The 18336-nt window shown below is 53.3% G+C and overlaps 1 protein-coding gene across 4 annotated transcripts in view; it reads left to right on the top strand.

Moving 5' to 3' along the window:
• DPP3 (dipeptidyl peptidase 3) overlaps positions 1 to 18336 on the top strand; it is a 35509-nt gene that overhangs the window by 11194 nt on the left and 5979 nt on the right. For all 4 annotated transcript variants that reach the window (XM_080815388.1, XM_080815389.1, XM_080815390.1 and 1 more), the window contains exons 3-16: positions 1848 to 1937; positions 2472 to 2609; positions 3124 to 3198; positions 3786 to 3879; positions 6801 to 6931; positions 7044 to 7174; positions 7250 to 7308; positions 10352 to 10546; positions 10727 to 10839; positions 11178 to 11270; positions 12495 to 12557; positions 12657 to 12781; positions 12897 to 13017; positions 14153 to 14332. In XM_080815388.1, coding sequence (XP_080671514.1) covers positions 1848 to 1937; positions 2472 to 2609; positions 3124 to 3198; positions 3786 to 3879; positions 6801 to 6931; positions 7044 to 7174; positions 7250 to 7308; positions 10352 to 10546; positions 10727 to 10839; positions 11178 to 11270; positions 12495 to 12557; positions 12657 to 12781; positions 12897 to 13017; positions 14153 to 14332 — 1608 coding nt within the window. The remainder of the gene's footprint in view (positions 1 to 1847; positions 1938 to 2471; positions 2610 to 3123; positions 3199 to 3785; positions 3880 to 6800; positions 6932 to 7043; positions 7175 to 7249; positions 7309 to 10351; positions 10547 to 10726; positions 10840 to 11177; positions 11271 to 12494; positions 12558 to 12656; positions 12782 to 12896; positions 13018 to 14152; positions 14333 to 18336) is intronic.

The raw sequence follows: 18336 nt of genomic DNA, 5'->3' as shown, positions 1-18336 counted from the left end.
TTGATAAAGGACTCTTAGCCAGAATATATAAAGAACCCTTAAAACTCAACAATAAGAAAACAAGCAACCCAATTAAATGGGCCAAAGACTGTAACAGATACTTCACCAATGAAGAATGCAGATGGCAAATAAGCCCGTGAGAAGATGTTCTACATCATATGTCATTAGGAAATTGCAAATAAATAAAGTAATGGGATAACCACTACACACCCATTAGCTTTGTGGAAATCCACAACACGGACGACACCAAATGCTGTTGCAAGGGTAGCAACACCAGGAACTCCTGTTCATTGCTGGTGGGAATGCAGAATCATACAGCTACTGTGGGAGGTTGTTCGGCAGCTTCTTGCAAAAGAAATCTACTCTTCCTGTGGGATCCAACAATCATGCTTCTTGGTTATTGACTGAAGTGAAATCTTGAAAGAAGGTAAAAACTTAGGTCGGCACAAAAGCCTGCAGATGGATGTTTGTAGCAGCTTTATCACAATTGCCAATGATGGGAGCAACCAAGATGTCCTTCAGTAGCTGAGCTGACAAATTGTGATCCATCCAAACAATGGAATATTATTCAGTGCTGGAAAGAAATGAGGTATCAAGCCATGAAGGGACATGGGAAGGTCAAGTGCATATTACTAAATGCAAGAAGCCAATCTGAAAGCCTACGTACATGTGATTCCATCTATACAATATTCTGGAAAAGATAAAACCATGGAGATAGGAGAGGAGATCAGTAGTTGCCAGGCATTGAGGGGAGGGATCGTAGGGCGCTAAAACTACTCTGTAGTACAGAGTAACGTGCTATATGTAATAGTGGACATATGCCATCCATTTGTCCAAACCCACAGAGTGTGCACCAAGAGTGAACCCTTACGTAGGCTGTGGTCTTGGGTCGTGATGTGTCCAGGTAGGTTCCCCTGTTGTAACAAATGTGCCACTCCAGTGGGAGACGTTGATGATGGGGAGGGCTGTTCGTGTGGGGAGTCAGTGGGTACATGGGAAATCTGTATACTTTCTGCCCAGTTTTGCTGTGGCTCTAGAATGCTCTAAAAAATAAAGTCTCTTTTGAAAAAGAGAACGTTACTGACTCATATAATTGAAAGTCCAGGGCTAGAGCAGGCTTCAGTCATGGCTGGATTCAGGGGCTCAGGGATACCATATTGATGCAGTCTTCATCTCTCAGCTTGGCTTTCTTTCTTGACTGCAACCGGGGAGGTCCAGGGGCTCCAGGCTCTATGATCCCTGGTATTAAAAACAGAGGCTCTTTGGCACTAGGAAATTGCCTAGGTAGAGCTCTTACCATCTAGCTTGAGCCCGGGCCTACCCCCGGAGTCAGGGAAGGGAGATCCCCCCACCTTCCCAAGAGGAAGATTGAGGTCTTGTTGCCAGAAGAAGGGAGACTAAGTTTTGGGCCTGTGATGATGTCCGGATGACCAAGGGCCCTCCAACTCTAACATCTGATGCTTCCGATGCCAGCTCCCTGGCTGGCTGGAAGCAGAAGACAGGCTTTCTGCACAAGGAGGCAGAGGCGCAGTGTTTCAGAGTTCATGTGGAATGGCCGTGGGTGGCTGAGAGGGTGCTGGGCATAGCAGGAACAAAGGTGGGTGTGTTTGGGGGCTGCAGAGAAGACCAGTTTGGCTGGACATTGGGTGTGTGAAGTTGGGTCTGTGAAAGTATGTTGGGGCCAGACTGGGGCCTCCTGGGATCTGGGTCCTGCCCCCAGCTTTCCCAGCCTCGCCTGTACTGGTTCCTCTGGGTGTTAACATCTCAGGCGGGAACCTCCTTGGGGTGGGGTCTGGTGGGCGGGGGGACACTGTGCTTCTGGGTCTCTGATGCCCACCTCCCTCCAGGCGTTCCTGGTCTATGCGGCGGGTATCTACTCCAACATGGGCAACTACAAGTCCTTTGGCGACACCAAGTTTGTTCCCAACCTGCCCAAGGTGAGTGGAGGGCGGGCCAGGGGAGGTGAAGAATTTGGGGTTGGTGGGATGGTAGTAGGGGCCTGGTCACTGCCATGCTCCTCACCTAGCAAGGGAAAGCAGTGTGTCTTCCTGATGGTGCTAACCTGAGGGCAGGCAAGGGAAGGGTGTGTGAACTTTAGTGCTTGCAAAAAGGGAGCCTGGTCATCTCATCCCTGGGGATGGTGGAGAGGCCTGGGTGCTGTGAGTCCCTCGCAGGGGGGGACTCTGGAGTTTGGGCCCATCTGGGGCATTAGCAGTTCTTACTCCTGGGCTCGCAGCACTCACTGTCCACCCAAGTCGCCTGGCCGACTTGTTGAAATGTGGCTTCTGACCAAATGGGTCTGCGGGGGGCCTGAGCTCCAGCATTCCTTCAACAGCACTGATGCTGCTCGTCGCTCAGCTGCACTTTGAGCCAGGCCTTAGGCTGCGGGAGAAGAGCTGGGGGGTGGATGTGGGGGGTGCAGAAGACAGGCTTGGGCGCTGTGGCCCAGCCAGTGGCATCCCCCCCTGCAGGAGAAGCTGGAACGTGTGATCCTGGGGAGTAAGGCGGCCAGGCAGCACCCGGAAGAAGTCAGGAGCCTCTGGCAGACCTGCAGGGAGGTCATGTTCTCTCTGGAGCCGCGGCTTCGACACCTCGGGCTGGGGAAGGAGGTGAGGACCCCCCAGTCATGCAGGAAAGTGGAGGGCATCCTTTGGAAGTCACCTGGCGCGCAGGGAAGGGTACCGGGTAGGGAGGCAGTGGGCTTCCGTTCTGTCATTTGTAAGCCAGGAAGCAGGCTGGGTGGGATGCTTTCTGAATGCCCTTCCCGTTCCAGCAGCCTGGGGTGGTGTGTGCAGGAGGGAGGGAGAGAAGAGCTGAGAGAGGGAGCTGTGGAGGGGGAGTGGGAAAGGGAGGAGCCCGGGCTTCCCGCCTCTGGAGGCCACTTGGCCGCCACGTGGTGTGAGGGACGTGGCAAGCCTCCGGGTGGGCCACCCGCGCAAAGCTGGAGCAGAGCTGCAGGAAGGCTGGAGATGGGCCTCTGTGTGCGATTTGTGTTACGGTTTTCTCCCCTGGAAAGAGATGAGGGGGGCAGGGTGGAGGGGGCTGGGAGGAGGTGCGGGGGCTTGGAGGAGCGTGTCCCGACCGCAGCAGTTCCTCCTCCCCACCTGTCCCTTTCCCCGACAGGGAATCACCACCTACTTCTCTGGGGACTGTACCATGGAAGACGCCAAGCTGGCCCAGGACTTTCTGGACTCACAGGTTTGAGGGTTAGGGAACTCGGGACAGGGGGTTCACAGGGTCCCCCCTTGCCACTGGCATCCACTCCCGGGTCTCAGCTTGGGTCCGGAGACACAGCATCCTGGGCGTTTGAAGTAGGAAAGACTCGGGAATCCTTGTCTAAGAGTTGGCCTGGCTCCAGTGAGGCCGACGTTCCCACACGTGCCAGGGACGGAGCCCCCGCAGGCTGGAGGCCTTGGTGACAGCCTGTGGGCAGGACAGCAGAGACCTCAGCGCCACTTCCGGTTGGGCCCCAGAGTCCACTTGTGGCATTTACCCCCCAGCAGCTGTGTAAGCAGTTTCCACGTCTGCTGCGTCGCCTGCCCTGGGTCAGCGCTTAGTAAATGTTGGCGCTCAGCGCGCAGAGCAGAGCTTCTCCGAGAGCCCGGCCCGGGCTGCCCGCCCGCTCTCTCCCCTCGCTGCGGACTCAGGCAGGCTCCCCCGCACGCCCCGGCCTGCTCTGCCTCTGGACCTCCTCTTCCTGGTGTGAACCCCTTTGCCTCGTCCCGCCTTGTAGCCCTCTCTGGACTTACTCTTCTTCCCCCAACCCCTGCCCTGGTCTTTTCCAGAACCTCAGTGCCTACAACACGCGACTCTTCAAGGGCGTCCTCGAGGACGGGAAGCCGTGCTACGAGGTGCGGCTGGCTTCGGTGCTCGGCCCGGGTGAGCTGCTTCACACAGCCCTTCCGCTCCCTCCTCAGCACCTCTGCCCCGGGGCGGGGACAGGGCTGGACTGAGGGCAGGGCTTAGTGGGTCCTGCCGGGAGTGACAGGCATGATGGTCACCGCAGATGTTGATGGCGGACTTCCTGGCGCTGTGGTCCCTGCTGTGCTCTGCATCTAGTGCTGCCTGTGAGGGGGACACTAGCCCCAGGGCCGGCCGTGACCGTAAAGATACGGGGGGAGACCTGAGGACAGGGAGAGGGGTTCCATGCCACTTGGTGGATGTTACCGCTACAGGCTTCTGACAGTCCCCATCCTTCAGGCAGTGGCACAAAAGATAATAACAATCCATGAGAGCAGTGGGAACAGAGGCTGGGCCGCCTGCCCCATGACAGGCTAGACGAGAAGTCCAAACTGCACATCCGTGCAGGCTTAGTGAAGGAGGCGACGTTAGGGGTCTCGGAGGTTCGGGAGAACGTGGAAAGGGGAGATGGTGAACATACTAGAGTCTGCTTCCTAAATGTCTCTGAGTACCCTCAGGGTAAAGCCCAAATCCACCTCTGAGGGCTCTGTCTTTCAGAACTCTTCCCAAGTGAGGTATCTAGCCCACGTTTGCCTAAACCAGAAGGAGACTTAATAGGCTTGGGACATTAAGAAGCCCAGAGCGGGATGGCTTCAGGCACAGCTGGACCCAGCTGCTCAGACCGTATTCCGAGAGATTTCTCTCTCTGCCTCCGGCCTCCTCTCTCTCACTTCATCCACGGCGTGTTCCTCCCACACGGGGCCTGATAGTCACCGGCCTGGCCACTCCAGCAGAAAGAGGGCCCTTTTCTCCCAGAAGTTTCTTCAGTAAGGTCTGGGAGTGGCTCTAGTTTCTCTATTGTGGGTCCCATATTTATCTGTGAAACGGTCCCTGTGGTCAAGGGACAGATAGATCTCTCATTATCTGGACCCTGATCCCAAGCCGACCTGGGAGCCAGGTGACAATGAGGTCAGCCCCGCCCATGCACCCGATTTGGAAGTGGGGGGCAGGGGATTCTTAGATGAAAATTGGGGTCTGTTACCAGGTGAGAGGGAAATGCATGCAGTGTGGACAGAAATAGCCAGGCCCCTATGAGGACCTTTGCGAGTGGGCCCTCCCTTTTCCCCTTCCCAGCCCCCAGCCCTATATCCCTGCCCGCCTCCCACTTAGACTCTGGGCCCCAACCATGCTTAGCGGTTTACAATCCCCTGAAAACCCCCATGTTTGTTGTCACATCTGCTGTCCAGAACTTCGCACAGTCCGTCCCCTTTCCCGCCTCGAAGCCCTGCCTCCCGTCTACACGTGAACGAACACCTTCTCACTAGCTACTCCAGGACCCTGCCCGGTCTTTCCATGACTTTCGTCCCCTTTCCATCGTCATACCCAGCAACTGTGTGGGCATTTTGTTGTCACTGTTGACGCGGGCTTCTCAGGAGGAGGAATTGTGTGTTTCACCGGCCACGGTCCCCCCAGTGGCTAGCACTTGGCAGAAACTCAGATCTTTGGTGTGGGACTAGATGAAGATGGCACCCGAACCTTTGGTGGGGGGAACAGTGTGCGCCCCAGAACGTGGCGGAGAGGAAGTTTAGCAATTGGCACATTGTTGGGTTTGACTGTGGAAAAGGACGCCGGGTCCATGGGACTAGGAATCGATCACACGGGAATGTGAGCCGAGCCCATAGTTCCGTATGCTCTACAGTGTGCAAGACAGGGTGCGAGAGGGAGGCGCTGGTGCCTGAGTACCGGTTGTGTTACCTCCTGCTGTGTGCAGCTGCCTCCCAAATTTAGGGACATAAACCCACCTCTTCACACTCACAGACTGTGGGTCAGGAATCAGGATGGGGCACGATCGGAAAAGCTTGTGCCTGGTGACAATGACTGAGGCCTCAGCCTGGGAGACTCAGAGGCCGGGGTGCCATCAGCGGCCAGGGGCCGGAATGCCCTGCGGGTGAACTCATCACACGCCTGGCGATAGATGCCGGCCATCAGTTGGGACCTCCGCAGGGGCTATGGGCCAGGGCTTCCTGACGTTGCTCATGTTGGCTGGCCTCCCCGAGGGAGCATGCAGAGAGCGCCAGGCAGAAGCTGGACCCCCTTCGGCAGTCCCTGGTGTCACTTCTGCTAGAGTCACAAGCCTGCCCAGCTTCCGGAGGAGGGCAAAGAGCCCCCGCATCCCGGTGGGGGATGTCACCTTGGGAGGTGGGAGACACCGTGCTTATCTTTTCTTTTTCACAACATAACCTAGAAGTGTATGCTACTGGTCAGGGACAACAAGCAAAATGAAACAAATCATCACAAATGTAGTGGCATGAAACAACGGAAATTTATTCTGTTACTGCTTTGGGGATCCGAAGTCAGAAACAAGACTCCAGTTCCTTCTGGATCTTCCAGGGGGCAGCCTATTTCCTTGGCTCTTAGCTTCAAGAGGCAGCCTGCTTTCCTTGGCTCATGTCCCATCCCCCTCCTGCCCTCTCTCCAGCATCTTCTCTCATCCCGTCTCCTACTTCCTGTTCACCCTCTCATTTCCTTATAAGGCTCCTTACATTTCGGGTTGACTGTCTTTCTAAATACATTTGCCACCCTAGGTTTACATCCTGCTCTTGGCAACCTTTGCAAACTTACTTTACCTCTCCGTGCCTTAGTTTCCCCATCTTTAAAATGGAGATAACTCCCCAGAGTAGATGTGAGGCGTAAATGAGTTAACTGTATACATAGTTAATACACACACACACACACACACACACACACATATATATACATTTTTTTTTTGAAAATGAAAGTTTATACTATTTCTGTAGGCAGTGGGGAGTCATTGAAGATCTTAGAGTAAGAGCATCACGGTGAGAAGCTTGCTGGGGTGTCTTAGCCTTTTCCCTGAGCGATCAATCTTCTTCCCTCAGAGCCTGCTCTGCATTCTGAAATGACTTCCAAGCTGAAGAGCTACGAATTCCGGGGGAGCCATTTCCAGGTGACTCGGGGAGACTATGCCCCTATCCTCCAGAAGGTGGTGGAGCACCTGGAGAAGGCCAAGGTAGGGCTGGCTGGGGGCTGAGGGTCGCAAGCTCCAGATCCCTCTGGGCAGCAAAGACAGGTATCGGGACGGGTGGGTGGCCTGAGGCTGACCGACCCCTGCTCACCCCCAGGCGTATGCAGCCAACAGCCGGCAGGAACAGATGCTGGCCGAGTACATAGAGAGTTTCACCCAGGGCTCCATCGAGGCCCATAAGAGGGGCTCCCGCTTCTGGATACAGGACAAAGGCCCCATCGTGGAGAGGTGAGGCACCAGCCTTCACCCCGGCTGCCCCCCTCCTGCCTGCCCCTCTTCCATCTCTGCCCTTTACTCCCTCAGTTACATCGGGTTCATCGAGAGCTACCGAGACCCCTTTGGTTCCCGTGGAGAGTTTGAAGGTAACTTCTGGGAGGAGGGGGGTCAGCTTGCAAACGCTTATCCCTAGTGTCCCCTGAGGGTTCTCCCCTCTGCCCTTGGCAATAATAATACAAGTAACCAGAACCAGTGTTGACGATTTACCAGACACTGGGCACTTAGCTACAGGAGCTCATCTGGACACTGTCCTCCCATGACAATTGCTATCCTCACTTTACAGAAGTGGCTACCGAGGTATAGTTTGTGAGTGGCCAAGTGTGGTACCTTGGCTCTGAGCCACTTTGCTCTGCTGCCTCTGCTGTCTAATCCCGGCACAGGCTACGGCCATTCCAAGCCCAGCTTTGCCGCTGACCCGCTGTGTGACCTCCCCAACTGGGTAAACCCCATATCTGAGCATTGGTCACTCCCTTCTGGGTGTCGTGGGAAGAGACATTGCTCAGCAGATTTCCAGGCACATAAAAGGTCCTGGGTGAATGGGAGCATAATTGCCATCATGATAGTGAACTTGACTTGGCTGCTGTCATCCCAGGGCAGGTGGGAGGCTGTCTTGGCCCCGCCCCATGCCTATATCCATACCCCGACTGGACCCAGCCTGAGGATTTAGATTTCTGTACAAAGCCTTATCCTCCCCAGCCTCTGGGGATAGAGTGTAGAGCATCCAGTTTCTAGAAGCCAGAGAGATTGGCTTGGGAGGAGAGAGGACAGCCCCAGCAGCCAGTGGGAAGCTTAGATCTAAACCCAGAGATGCAGGCCCAGGGCGCAGGTGGTTCAGGGACCAGAAGGGAGGACACATGTGCACACCTGCAGCTTCTCTGCCTGGGTCCTGACTGTCCAGGCCTCTCTGACAGCCAAGACCCCAGAACCTCTTGAGCAGCCTTGATCTCAGAGGCTCCCCTCTTTACCTAACTCACTGTGGTTATTAGAAAAGTAGTCCAGGGGTACCTGGCTGGCTCAGTCAGTAGAGTGTGTCACTCTTGATCTCAGGGTTGTGAGTTCGAGCCCCACATTGGGTGTAGAGATTACTTAAAAATAAAATCTTAGGGGCACCTGGGTGGCTCAGTGGGTTAAAGCAACTCTGCCTTCAGATCAGGTCATGATCCCAGGGTCCTGGGATTGAGCCCCGCATTGGGCTCTCTGCTCAGCAGGGAGCCTGCTTCCCTTCCTCTCTCTGCCTGCCTCTCTGCCTACTTGTGATCTCTGTCTGTCAAATAAATAAAATCTTAAAAAAAAAAAAAAAGGAAAAGTAGTCCAGGTTCACAGTCACAAATTTTGAATATATACTAACAAAATCATCCGTGATTGCTCCCACCTTAAGGTTAGAATTGGGAGTGCACATTGTGGGGTCCCCCCCCATTTATTTATTTATTTTAGATAGAGTGTGAGGGGGGAGGGGCAGAGGGAGAGAGAAAATCCACAAGCAGACTCCGTGGCTGAGCCTAGAGCCCCATGCGGGGCTCAATCCCAGGACCCTGAGATCATGACCTGAGCTGAAACCAGGAGTTGGCCACTCAGCCAACTGAGCCACCCAGGCACCCCTTTTTTTTTTGTTTTTAGATAGAGCTAATAATGCTTTAAAATGTGTGTGTATGTGTATGTGTGTGTGAGATTTAAAAATCCATGCTTCTTGTAAGTAATTGGAACAATACAGAAGTATGTAGGATGAAATGTGAAATCGGCCCCCTGTGCCCCTCCCCTCCAGAGGTCAGCACAGTTCACACAGTTGAGTACGGGTCTTTCCAGAGCTTTAAGCACACACGTGAAACTTAACTTATCCAAGTAGATGCAAGTATGTTCTATGGATTGTTCTACCACCTGCTTTTTTCACCAAACATTTTAGATCTCTTTTCATATCAGTACACATAGACCTACCATGTTCCTTTCGTTTGTACTTATTTATTTTTTTAAGTAGGCTCCACGCCCAGTATGGAGCTTGAACTCATGACCCTGAGATCAAGGGTCACGTGCTTTAAGGACTGAGCCAACCGGACTCCCTCCACCCTGTTCTTTTCATTTTTTATTTTCTTTTTTAAAGGTGTTATTTATTTGAGAGAGAGAGAGAGAGAGAGAGCGCATAGGCAGGTGGGCGGGGAGGGGGCAATGAGAGAGGGAGAAGCAGACTCCTTGCTAAGCAGGGAGCCCGACATGGGGCTTGATCCCAAGATCCTGGGATCATGACCTGAGCTGAAGGCAGACGTTTAACCCACTGAGCCCCCTCTTCGCTATTTTAATCATCCTGTCTTCCTGACCTGGTATGTCAATTCCACCTGACACAGTGGCTCCAGATAGGGAGGCTTTGCCGGTTCCAACCCCTTGGCCAAATTAATCCATTCTGTGCAGGAGCCTGACCATGCAGTCTAGGCTGGGCCTCTCCTAAGTATAGTTCCTGTAGGGGGCACAGGAATTACACCAAGAAGGGTTCAGTGCTAAGAGGCAAAGGGTCTTGCCTGCAGGACTCTTCGGTATCTCTAATATGCAAACGTACGTTAGGAATCTCTAAGAATTTAGAGATAGAGCCTATAGAATTATCCAAACTTACTTGACCAGGAAGCTCTTTTTTTAGGAAGGCTCTCATAGAAACTGCATTTTATGGAGTGCAACTTTGGAAACAGAAATGGAAGCTAGGCTTTCCAACCACATTAAACCTAAAAAGATCAATCCCAGGCCTCCTGTGTGCAGCCTCAGTCACCCCCTCGTAAGCCAAATACCGAAGCCTTGCAGGAGAGTTCAGTTACCCCCCAAAAGAAGGACATGTTTTATGCTCAAGGAGTCCCTTCGACTGGGAATCTTCTCTTTACCCACCACCCTCTATGCACTCCCCACCCTCTCCTTTAAGATCCATGGCAGAGGCTATCCAGTGAAGCCTTCTCTCTACATCCCACCCCCTCCAGTGACCTCCATGAAGGCAGGGCCAGGCCTGGGTCCCTGATCTCCCCACCAGCCCGCAAAGGGTACCGCACACAGCGGACATTTGAAACATGCATGATGGCTGGAGGGGTCACGGGGTGGAATGGGGTACGGGACCCCTCCCAAATCCTGCCAGCCCACAGTCCACCTCCCTCCCTACAGGCTTTGTGGCCATGGTGAACAAGGCCATGAGTGCCAAGTTCGAGTGCCTGGTGGCAAGTGCAGAACAGCTGCTGAAGGAGCTGCCCTGGCCTCCAGCCTTCGAGAAGGACAAGTTCCTCACCCCCGACTTCACCTCCCTGGATGTTCTCACCTTCTCTGGCTCTGGCATCCCTGCTGGCATCAACATCCCCAACTGTGAGCTTCCTCAAGCCGCAGCCGTGTCCCCTGAGAGTCGCCCCTCCCCCGGCACACAGTTGGCCTGGCCACGTGCCCCGCTCAGTTCTCCATCCCAGCCTGGTCCTCTTGTCTAGACTCCTTATCCGTGGCCCTTGATTTTTAACCCCTTCTCCCTGGTTCCCTCCCCACCCTCTGCAGATGACGACCTGAGGCAGACAGACGGCTTCAAGAATGTGTCGCTGGGGAACGTGCTGGCTGTGGCCTATGCCACGCAGCGGGAGAAGCTGACCTTCCTGGAGGAGGAGGACAAGGTGGGCACCGGCAGCCCAAGGGTTGGGGGCGGGGCCTGGACTCACGGCCAACACAGGAAGATAGGGGGCCCTGTGTGGGGAGAGGAAAGAGCACGGCTGCCGTCCTGGCTCTGCCCCTTCCCGGCCTGGTGGCCCTGTGACTTGGCCTGTTTGCTCACCCGTCAAACGGTGGAGGTGGTCCCTTCCACCGTTGCAAAGAGGCGATGGGCGAATCGGGGCCCCCCGTGGAGCCTGGTGGGAAGGAGGCCACTGGCCCTCAGTTTGGCAGCAGGGGCGGCAGCAGGCCATGTGGCTGTGGTGGGGCGGCAGACAGCATGGGCCTCCGCGTGTCTCGGCAGGACCTGTACATCCGCTGGAAGGGGCCCTCCTTTGACGTGCAGGTGGGACTGCACGAGCTGCTGGGCCATGGCAGCGGCAAGCTCTTCGTGCAGGTGAGAACGTGCGCGCAGCTCCCCTCCCCCATGATCAACCCCACCCAGGGTGAAGCCGCACCATCTTTGCCCTCACCGGCTTCGGATTAGGTGGGGGAAATGGCCCCTAAAGGAGGGAAGTTCCTATCTCATCCTCCCCCAAGATGTCCCAGGAGCCCCAAGGGCACGGGGCCTGCAGGACAGTCCAGCTGAGGTCCCCTGCGCAGGAGGGGTGGCTTGGCTCAGGCGGAGGAAGCCTGTCCTGGAGGTGTGACTCAGACAGCCCCAGGGACAGGGAGGCTGTGAGGGCAGTCTCTGCACGCTCCCAGTCCTGAGGCTGCAGCATGGTCTGTCTTGGACTACTATTCCCTGGAACCCGTACCTTTCCAGATATTAACAAGGAGTGAGTCACTTCTCGCGAGAGCAGCGCCCCTTCCTGCCAGCCAATCAGAGTGGCTGGAGCCCCTGTGATGCCCCCACTCAGAGGATACAAAGACGACAGACAGCCTTTGGCCAGACAGGATGACCAGAGGCGGGCGGGGCCCCGGCATCAGAGAGAGCGGGGTTCCGTTTGGGTCTGCTCCCTGTGAGGTGGGGCACGTTACTGAGTCGGGAGGGGCTGGAGGTCAGGACCATTCAGAGAGCAGCTAATGGGGGCAGCAGCTTGGCCCTGAGCCTTGTCCAAGCTTTGAAGTCACAGGGAAGTGGGGACAAATGTGGCCACTCTGTGTCCTTCCGCAAGTCAGTCCTCCTTACTGAGCCTCAGTTGGCCCATCTGCAAAACAGGAACCCTGCCTCCTACCATATGGGCCATTGTGAGGATTAACGCAAAGCCCTAGGGTTGCCGACACAGTAGGCCCTTTGGAAGTGGGGTTACTGTCAAGAGATAGTGTGTGTGGAGGTTATGTGCTCTGATTCCACGCTGGGGCTCATAGTCTCTGAACCTCGTTTTCCTCCTCTGTGAAGTGGGGTAATAGAACCTTCCGGGGGGCGGGGGTGCGAGGAATAAGTGTAGGGGAGCAGCAGCCAAGCTTTCTAGCCCATCCACTGGCACATATCTGGGGTCCGGAGATCCCGGGTCTGGGTTTTCATGTGGCTTGAGGGTGGGAGGAGGGCAGCCAGGGTCACAGGACTCTGGTTTGGAGGCGGCAGCACATGGTTGGCACTGGAATCCCCAGGCTGAGGTGCTGGGGTGGGGCAGAGACACCTTTCCCTCACTTGCCCCGTGTTCTGACGCTTCTGCAGGATGAGAAAGGAGCCTTTAACTTTGACCAGGAGACCGTGATCAACCCAGAGACGGGAGAGCAGGTGAGGGCGGCCTCGGCGGAGCCCCCGTGGTGCTGGGGGGCTGGGCTTGGCTGGGGTAGCAGCTGTTCCTAAGCCTACTTCCTGGGCCTCCCCTCCCAGATTCAGAGCTGGTACCGGAGCGGGGAGACCTGGGACAGCAAGTTCAGCACCATCGCCTCTAGCTACGAAGAGTGCCGGGCTGAAAGTGTGGGCCTCTACCTTTGCCTCAACCCCCAAGTGCTGGAGTATGGGCAACAGGCTTGGGGGGCGGGCCTCCCTTGTGGACAGAGGGTGTACTGGTGGGGGTCAGCACCCAGGCAGCCTCTGACTGCCCCTGCCTCCTCCCTGTCCCTCCGCCAGGATCTTCGGCTTCGAGGGGGCTGATGCAGAAGATGTGATCTATGTGAACTGGCTCAACATGGTTCGGGCTGGGCTGCTTGCTCTGGAGTTCTACACCCCGGAGACCTCCAGCTGGAGACAGGTGGGGGCCAGCAGGGAACCAGGGGTGGGGGGTAGGCCTGCAGTGGGGTCTGAAGTCAGGATTCTAGGTATAGGGATGGGACAACTATATCTACCAAAGAGGCACATGAACTGGGTTTAATCCCAGACTCCACTCCTTATGGGGGTAAGTCACACCGTCGTGAGCCTCAGTGTCCCTGTCTGTGCAATGGGGATAATAATCTCCCTGCCCACCTCTGAGGGCGAAACCAGACCAGGTGATTTTACCATGCCTGCTCATAGCTGGCTTGCGACAGACTTCTTCTGTGCCACACACAGTTCTAAGCCCGTTATCTGAATTAACTCTTTGTTCCCCATGTCAACCCTAGGACATAGGTACTGTTATTGCTGTCATTTTAGAGATAAGGAAATAGAGGCAAAAGATATTAAGTAACTTGCTGGTAAGTAGCAGAGCCAGGATTCAAATCCAAGTAGTCTGCCTCCAGAGTGGTTAGGCGAGGCCGCTCACTTATAAGATGTACTTGGGAAATAGGGTTAACAATAGGAATGTTCTTCAAAGTCACACAAGTATGTTTTGATAAACTTATGTCATCAGTCTTATGTCAGTCTTGTGTCATCAAAAGAACACATGTTTTAGGGTCAGGAAGCTTAGGTCTGAGTCCTCAATCTCCCTTAATGGCTGTGTGACCCTGAGCAAGTCACTTTACCTCTCTGGGGCTATGGTTTGTCATCTGTAAACTGGGGTTCATGATGCGCATTCGCTCCCACTGTTGAGTGCAAACAAGATTGTAGAAGAGAGAGTGCTTGGTGACCTGGACTGTGGGGGACCCCTGTGGGTATCTGGTATCATCTGGGGGTGTTCTGGAGCAGCGAAGGGCACGGCGGCTGGCAAGGGGGAGCACAGGGCTCTGGGACCCGCCTGGAAGTGGCCTGCCTGTTTTCCAGGGCAGCCTGCCTTCCCTCATGAGCAGAGAGGGGAGGAAATACTTAAGGGGAGAGGAATAGAGCAGAGAAAGACCCACAGGGTGAGGGAGAATTAAGTGGTAAGAATAATTGACAGTTAATTGATGAGCACATACTGTATATGAGGCTTTGGAGCAGACTTTTGATATGCCTTATCAGCATGTAAATGATTCCTTTCTTCTTGGTTCTGGCAGGCCCACATGCAGGCCCGGTTTGTGATCCTGAGGGTCCTGCTGGAGGCTGGCGAGGGACTCGTTACTGTCACTCCCACCACAGGGGCTGATGGGCGCCCAGATGCCCGGGTCCGCCTGGACCGCGACAAGATTCGGTCTGTGGGCAAGCCTGCCCTGGAGCGGTTCCTGAGGAAACTTCAGGTGAGCAGAGCCCTTTTGCCCTCCAGCCTCACCCTGTCTCCCCACCCTCTAGCACTGCCTCGTAGCCTTCTGATCATCAGCTCATTCATTCATTCATTCATTCATCGGACAAGTGTGTATAAAGAGTGTTATCGTGCGGGGCACTGAGCATAAGCCCTGAATGGTTTCTTATGTTGTAGTGAACGTATAAACGATAAGTGAATGAGATGATTTCAAATCATGACAAGAGCTGTAAAGACAATAAAACTTGGTGATACGATAACAAGTGAAATTGGAGGGGAAAAGAATGCAGAGCCTCCTTAGCCTGGGTGGTCAGGGAAGGCTTCTTGGAGGAGATGGCGTTTAAGCTGCAAGTTGAGTGCCAGGCAGGAACCAGCTATGAGAAGGTCCGAGAGCAGAAGAAACAAAAAGCTCAGTCTGGAGTGGGGACCAGAATGAGCTTCGTGGGTTGAGGGACAGAAGGAGGCCTGGAGCTTAGTAGGTGAAGGACAGCGGTCGCATGGCCCTGGCTTCCCTCCCACGTAGGAACCTTTTGGGGTTCTGATGTCAGTATTAACCAGCCATGTAATTAGGGCAACATACTCTGCCTTGCTGGGCCCCACTTATCTCATCTGTTAAATGGGATACATCTCCTTCCTCACCTGGCAGGAAGCAGATGACACAACATACTGAGCAAGTAGAATGTTCTGGATCCAAGCCAGTATGACATTAGGTGTGGTCCGTGGGCCAGCAGCATCCACATCACCCAGAAGCAGCCTACAAATGCAGATTCCTGGGACCACCCCAGGCCTGATTCAGAAATTGTGAGATCAGGACCCAGGAATCTGCATGTTTAGCTGCCTGCCAAGTGAGTCTGACATTCAGCAAAGTTTGAGAACCACTCAAGGCCCACTCTTTACTGTGCAGGACCTTCTGTTGGAACTGGGTGCTGCCGGCTTTTCTTTTCTTTTTTTTTTTTTTTTAAGATTTTATTTATTTATTTGACAGAGAGAGACACAGCAAAAACAAGAACACAAGCAGGGGGAACGGAAGAGGGAGAAGGAGGCTTCCCGCTGAGCAGGGAGCACGATGTGGGGCTTGATCCTGTGACCCTGGAATCATGACCTGAGCCAAAGGCAGACGCTTAATGACTGAGCCAATCAGGCACCCCCTGCTGGCTTTTTCAACTGTTAGAAGGCCTAGTCTTCAATTCAGCAAAGAGTTCTGTGATTATACTCCCACCTGTTTCCAGAAAGGATTTAAGGCATTTTTTTAAAAAGATTTTATATATTTATTAGACAGACAGAGATTACAAGTAGGCAGAGAGCAAGCAGGGGGTGGGGGAAGCTCCCTGCTGAGCAGAGAGCCCGATTTGGGGTTCGATTCCAGGACCCTGGGATCATGACCTAAGCCAAGGGCAGAGGCCTTAACCCACTGAGCCACCCAGGTGCCCCAGATTTAAGGCATTTTTAAATGAAAGATATGTGTTTGGCCATTAAAGTAAAAGAAAATTAGAAATTAAAAATTAGGGGTGCCTGGGTGGCTCAGTTGGTTAAGCATCTATCTTTGGCTCAGGTCATGATCCAGGGTCCTGGGATTGAGACCCGCATTGGGGTCCCTGCTTGTCGGGGAGCCTGCTTCTCCCTCTCCCGCTCCCCCTGCTTATGCTTGCTTGTGCTCTCTCTCTCTCTGTGTCAAATAAATACATAAAATCTTTAATAAAAGAAAATCAGGCACCTGGTAGCTCAGTCGGTTAAGCATCTATCTTTGGCTTGGGTTATGATCCCAGGGTCCTGGGATCGAGTCCTGCATCGGGCTCCCTGCTCAGCAGGTAGTCTGCTTCTCCATCTCTCTCTGCCTGCCTCTCCCCAACTCATGTGCTCTCTCGCTCTGCTCTCTCTCAGATAAGTAAAACCTTAAAAAAAAAAAAAAAAATCAGTAGCTGCAGGAGCGCCTGGGTGGCTCAGTCGGTTAAGTATCCAACTCTTGATTTCAGCTCAAGTTGTGATCTCATGGTCCTGGGCTCGAGCCCCACACTGGGCTCTGCACTCAGCATGGAGTCTGCTGGGGATTCTCTCCCTCTCCCTTTGCTCCTCCCCCTGCTTGCACTCTCTCTCTCCTTCAAATAAATAAATAAAATCGTAAAACAAAAATCAGTAGATACAAAATGCAATATGGGTCTTAGATCTGGAATAGAAAAAGGTCATTAATGGGACAACTAATGAAATCTAAAAAAGCCTAGAGTTTAGTTGATAGTGATGCACCAGTTTTGTACAGTGTTAACAACAGGAGAAACTAGCCGAGGGGCATCTGCAAACTCTCTGTTCTATCTTTGCAGCTTTTCTATCTTGAATTATTCTGGTTTGTTAATAGTAAAAGTAAGTCACTAGATGAAGGAGTCAAATCTGCCAGATCACAGTCCAATGTTGAACAGCGACTGAGTATTGAACAAGCCCAGAATGTTCCATTCTAGGGACTGAACCAGTTGGGTCTCTGTGTAAGAGGAGTCATTCAGCAGGACAGACAGACACCTCAGTAGTAGCTTTACGGAAGATACAGAATATGGAAGCATTGGTGGTTTGGCTCTTTGTCTTATCAGGCCCCTAGCAAAAGCCAAGAGCACAGCAAGGAGACAGCAGGTAGGGAAGAGGAAGGCATTTCTATAAGGAGAGGCTCCCGCCAGGGTCACCAAGGCGGCCTGTTTGGGCCCACCTTGTATCGTGAAAATAGGCAGGGTTGGCTATAGATCTGTGTTTCTGGCTTCTTGGAAGTACTGGCCTCCACAGGCTCAAGTCCCATGTAAACGACGCTGAAACTGAGTAGCAGCCAGCACATTCTGGCCTTTGGACATGGCATGACTCTCCAGTATGCCAGGCCTCTTCCCTGTACCTGTCCTGCCTCCTGTTGGCATCGAGGTCACCAGCTCTCCAGTTTAAGCTGGTGGGATCCGATCTGTCAGCTTCATGAGTGTGTCTCCACTATCTGTGTGCTCAGTCTTCTTGGGAAGAGAGGAAGGCGAGATGTTCTCTTTAACTGTCCCCCTGGAGGATCCCCCCCGCACCCCTCTGGAGAATCCTTGTAACCCTGGGTCTGAGCCGGGAGGCTTAGCTAGAGGGAGCCCTAGGAGGAGTCCTACTTCGCCACCTGCCAAGCAGCCCAAGTAAGGATCAGACCCACAAAATGTCAGATATTTGGAAGAGAACCAAATGGAACTCCCAGAAATAAACTGTAACACCACTGAAACTAAAAATAGGTTAGACAGGTTTGAGATCCAGCTAAAGATAAAAGAAAGTATATGGCATGTAGCACAGAGACCAAGTTAGAAAAATTTAAGAGAGGTAAAGAGTTGTGGGGGCCAGTGCAGAAAAGTCTAGGGTGTGTAAACGGATCCCCCAAGAGGAAAGGAGAGTGAGAAGGTGGGAGGAGGCATTAAATAAATACAAATTAAAAATAAAATGAAATAAACAAATCTTAAAAAAAAAAAAAGTAAAGCAGGAGGGGGAAAAGCAGAGAAACAGAATCCCCACTGAGTGCAGAGCCTTGGGGCTCAATTCTGTGACCCTGAGATCATGACCTGAGTGAAAACCAAAAATCAGAGGCTCAACTGACTTGAGCCACCCAGGTGCCCCAGTAAGAATTTTCTTAACTGATAAAGAATGTCTCAGAAAATGAAAATGTAATCTGTCCAAACACTAGAATATTCCCTTTAAAATCAGAAAAAGACAGGGGCGCCTGGGTGGCTCAGTGGGTTAAAGCCTCTGCCTTCGGCTCGGGTCATGGTCTCAGGGTCCTGGGATTGAGCCCCGCATCGGGCTCTCTGCTCAGCGGGGAGCCTACCTCCCCCTTTCTCTGCCTGCCTTTCTGCCTACTTGTGATCTCTGTCTATCAAATCAATCAATAAAATCTTTTTTAAAAAATTAATTAATTAATTAATTAAAATCAGAAAAAGATACCAAAATGTTCCCTAGTTCCACTTCTGATCAACAGCTTGCCGAAGGACTTAGCTTTTGGAAGGAAACAAGACC

The sequence above is a fragment of the Martes martes genome (assembly GCF_963455335.1).
Source record: "Martes martes genome assembly, chromosome: 10".
NCBI lineage: Eukaryota > Metazoa > Chordata > Mammalia > Carnivora > Mustelidae > Martes > Martes martes.
The sequence above is the reverse complement of the archived record's forward strand: the minus strand, read 5'-3'. Positions and strand labels throughout refer to the sequence as shown.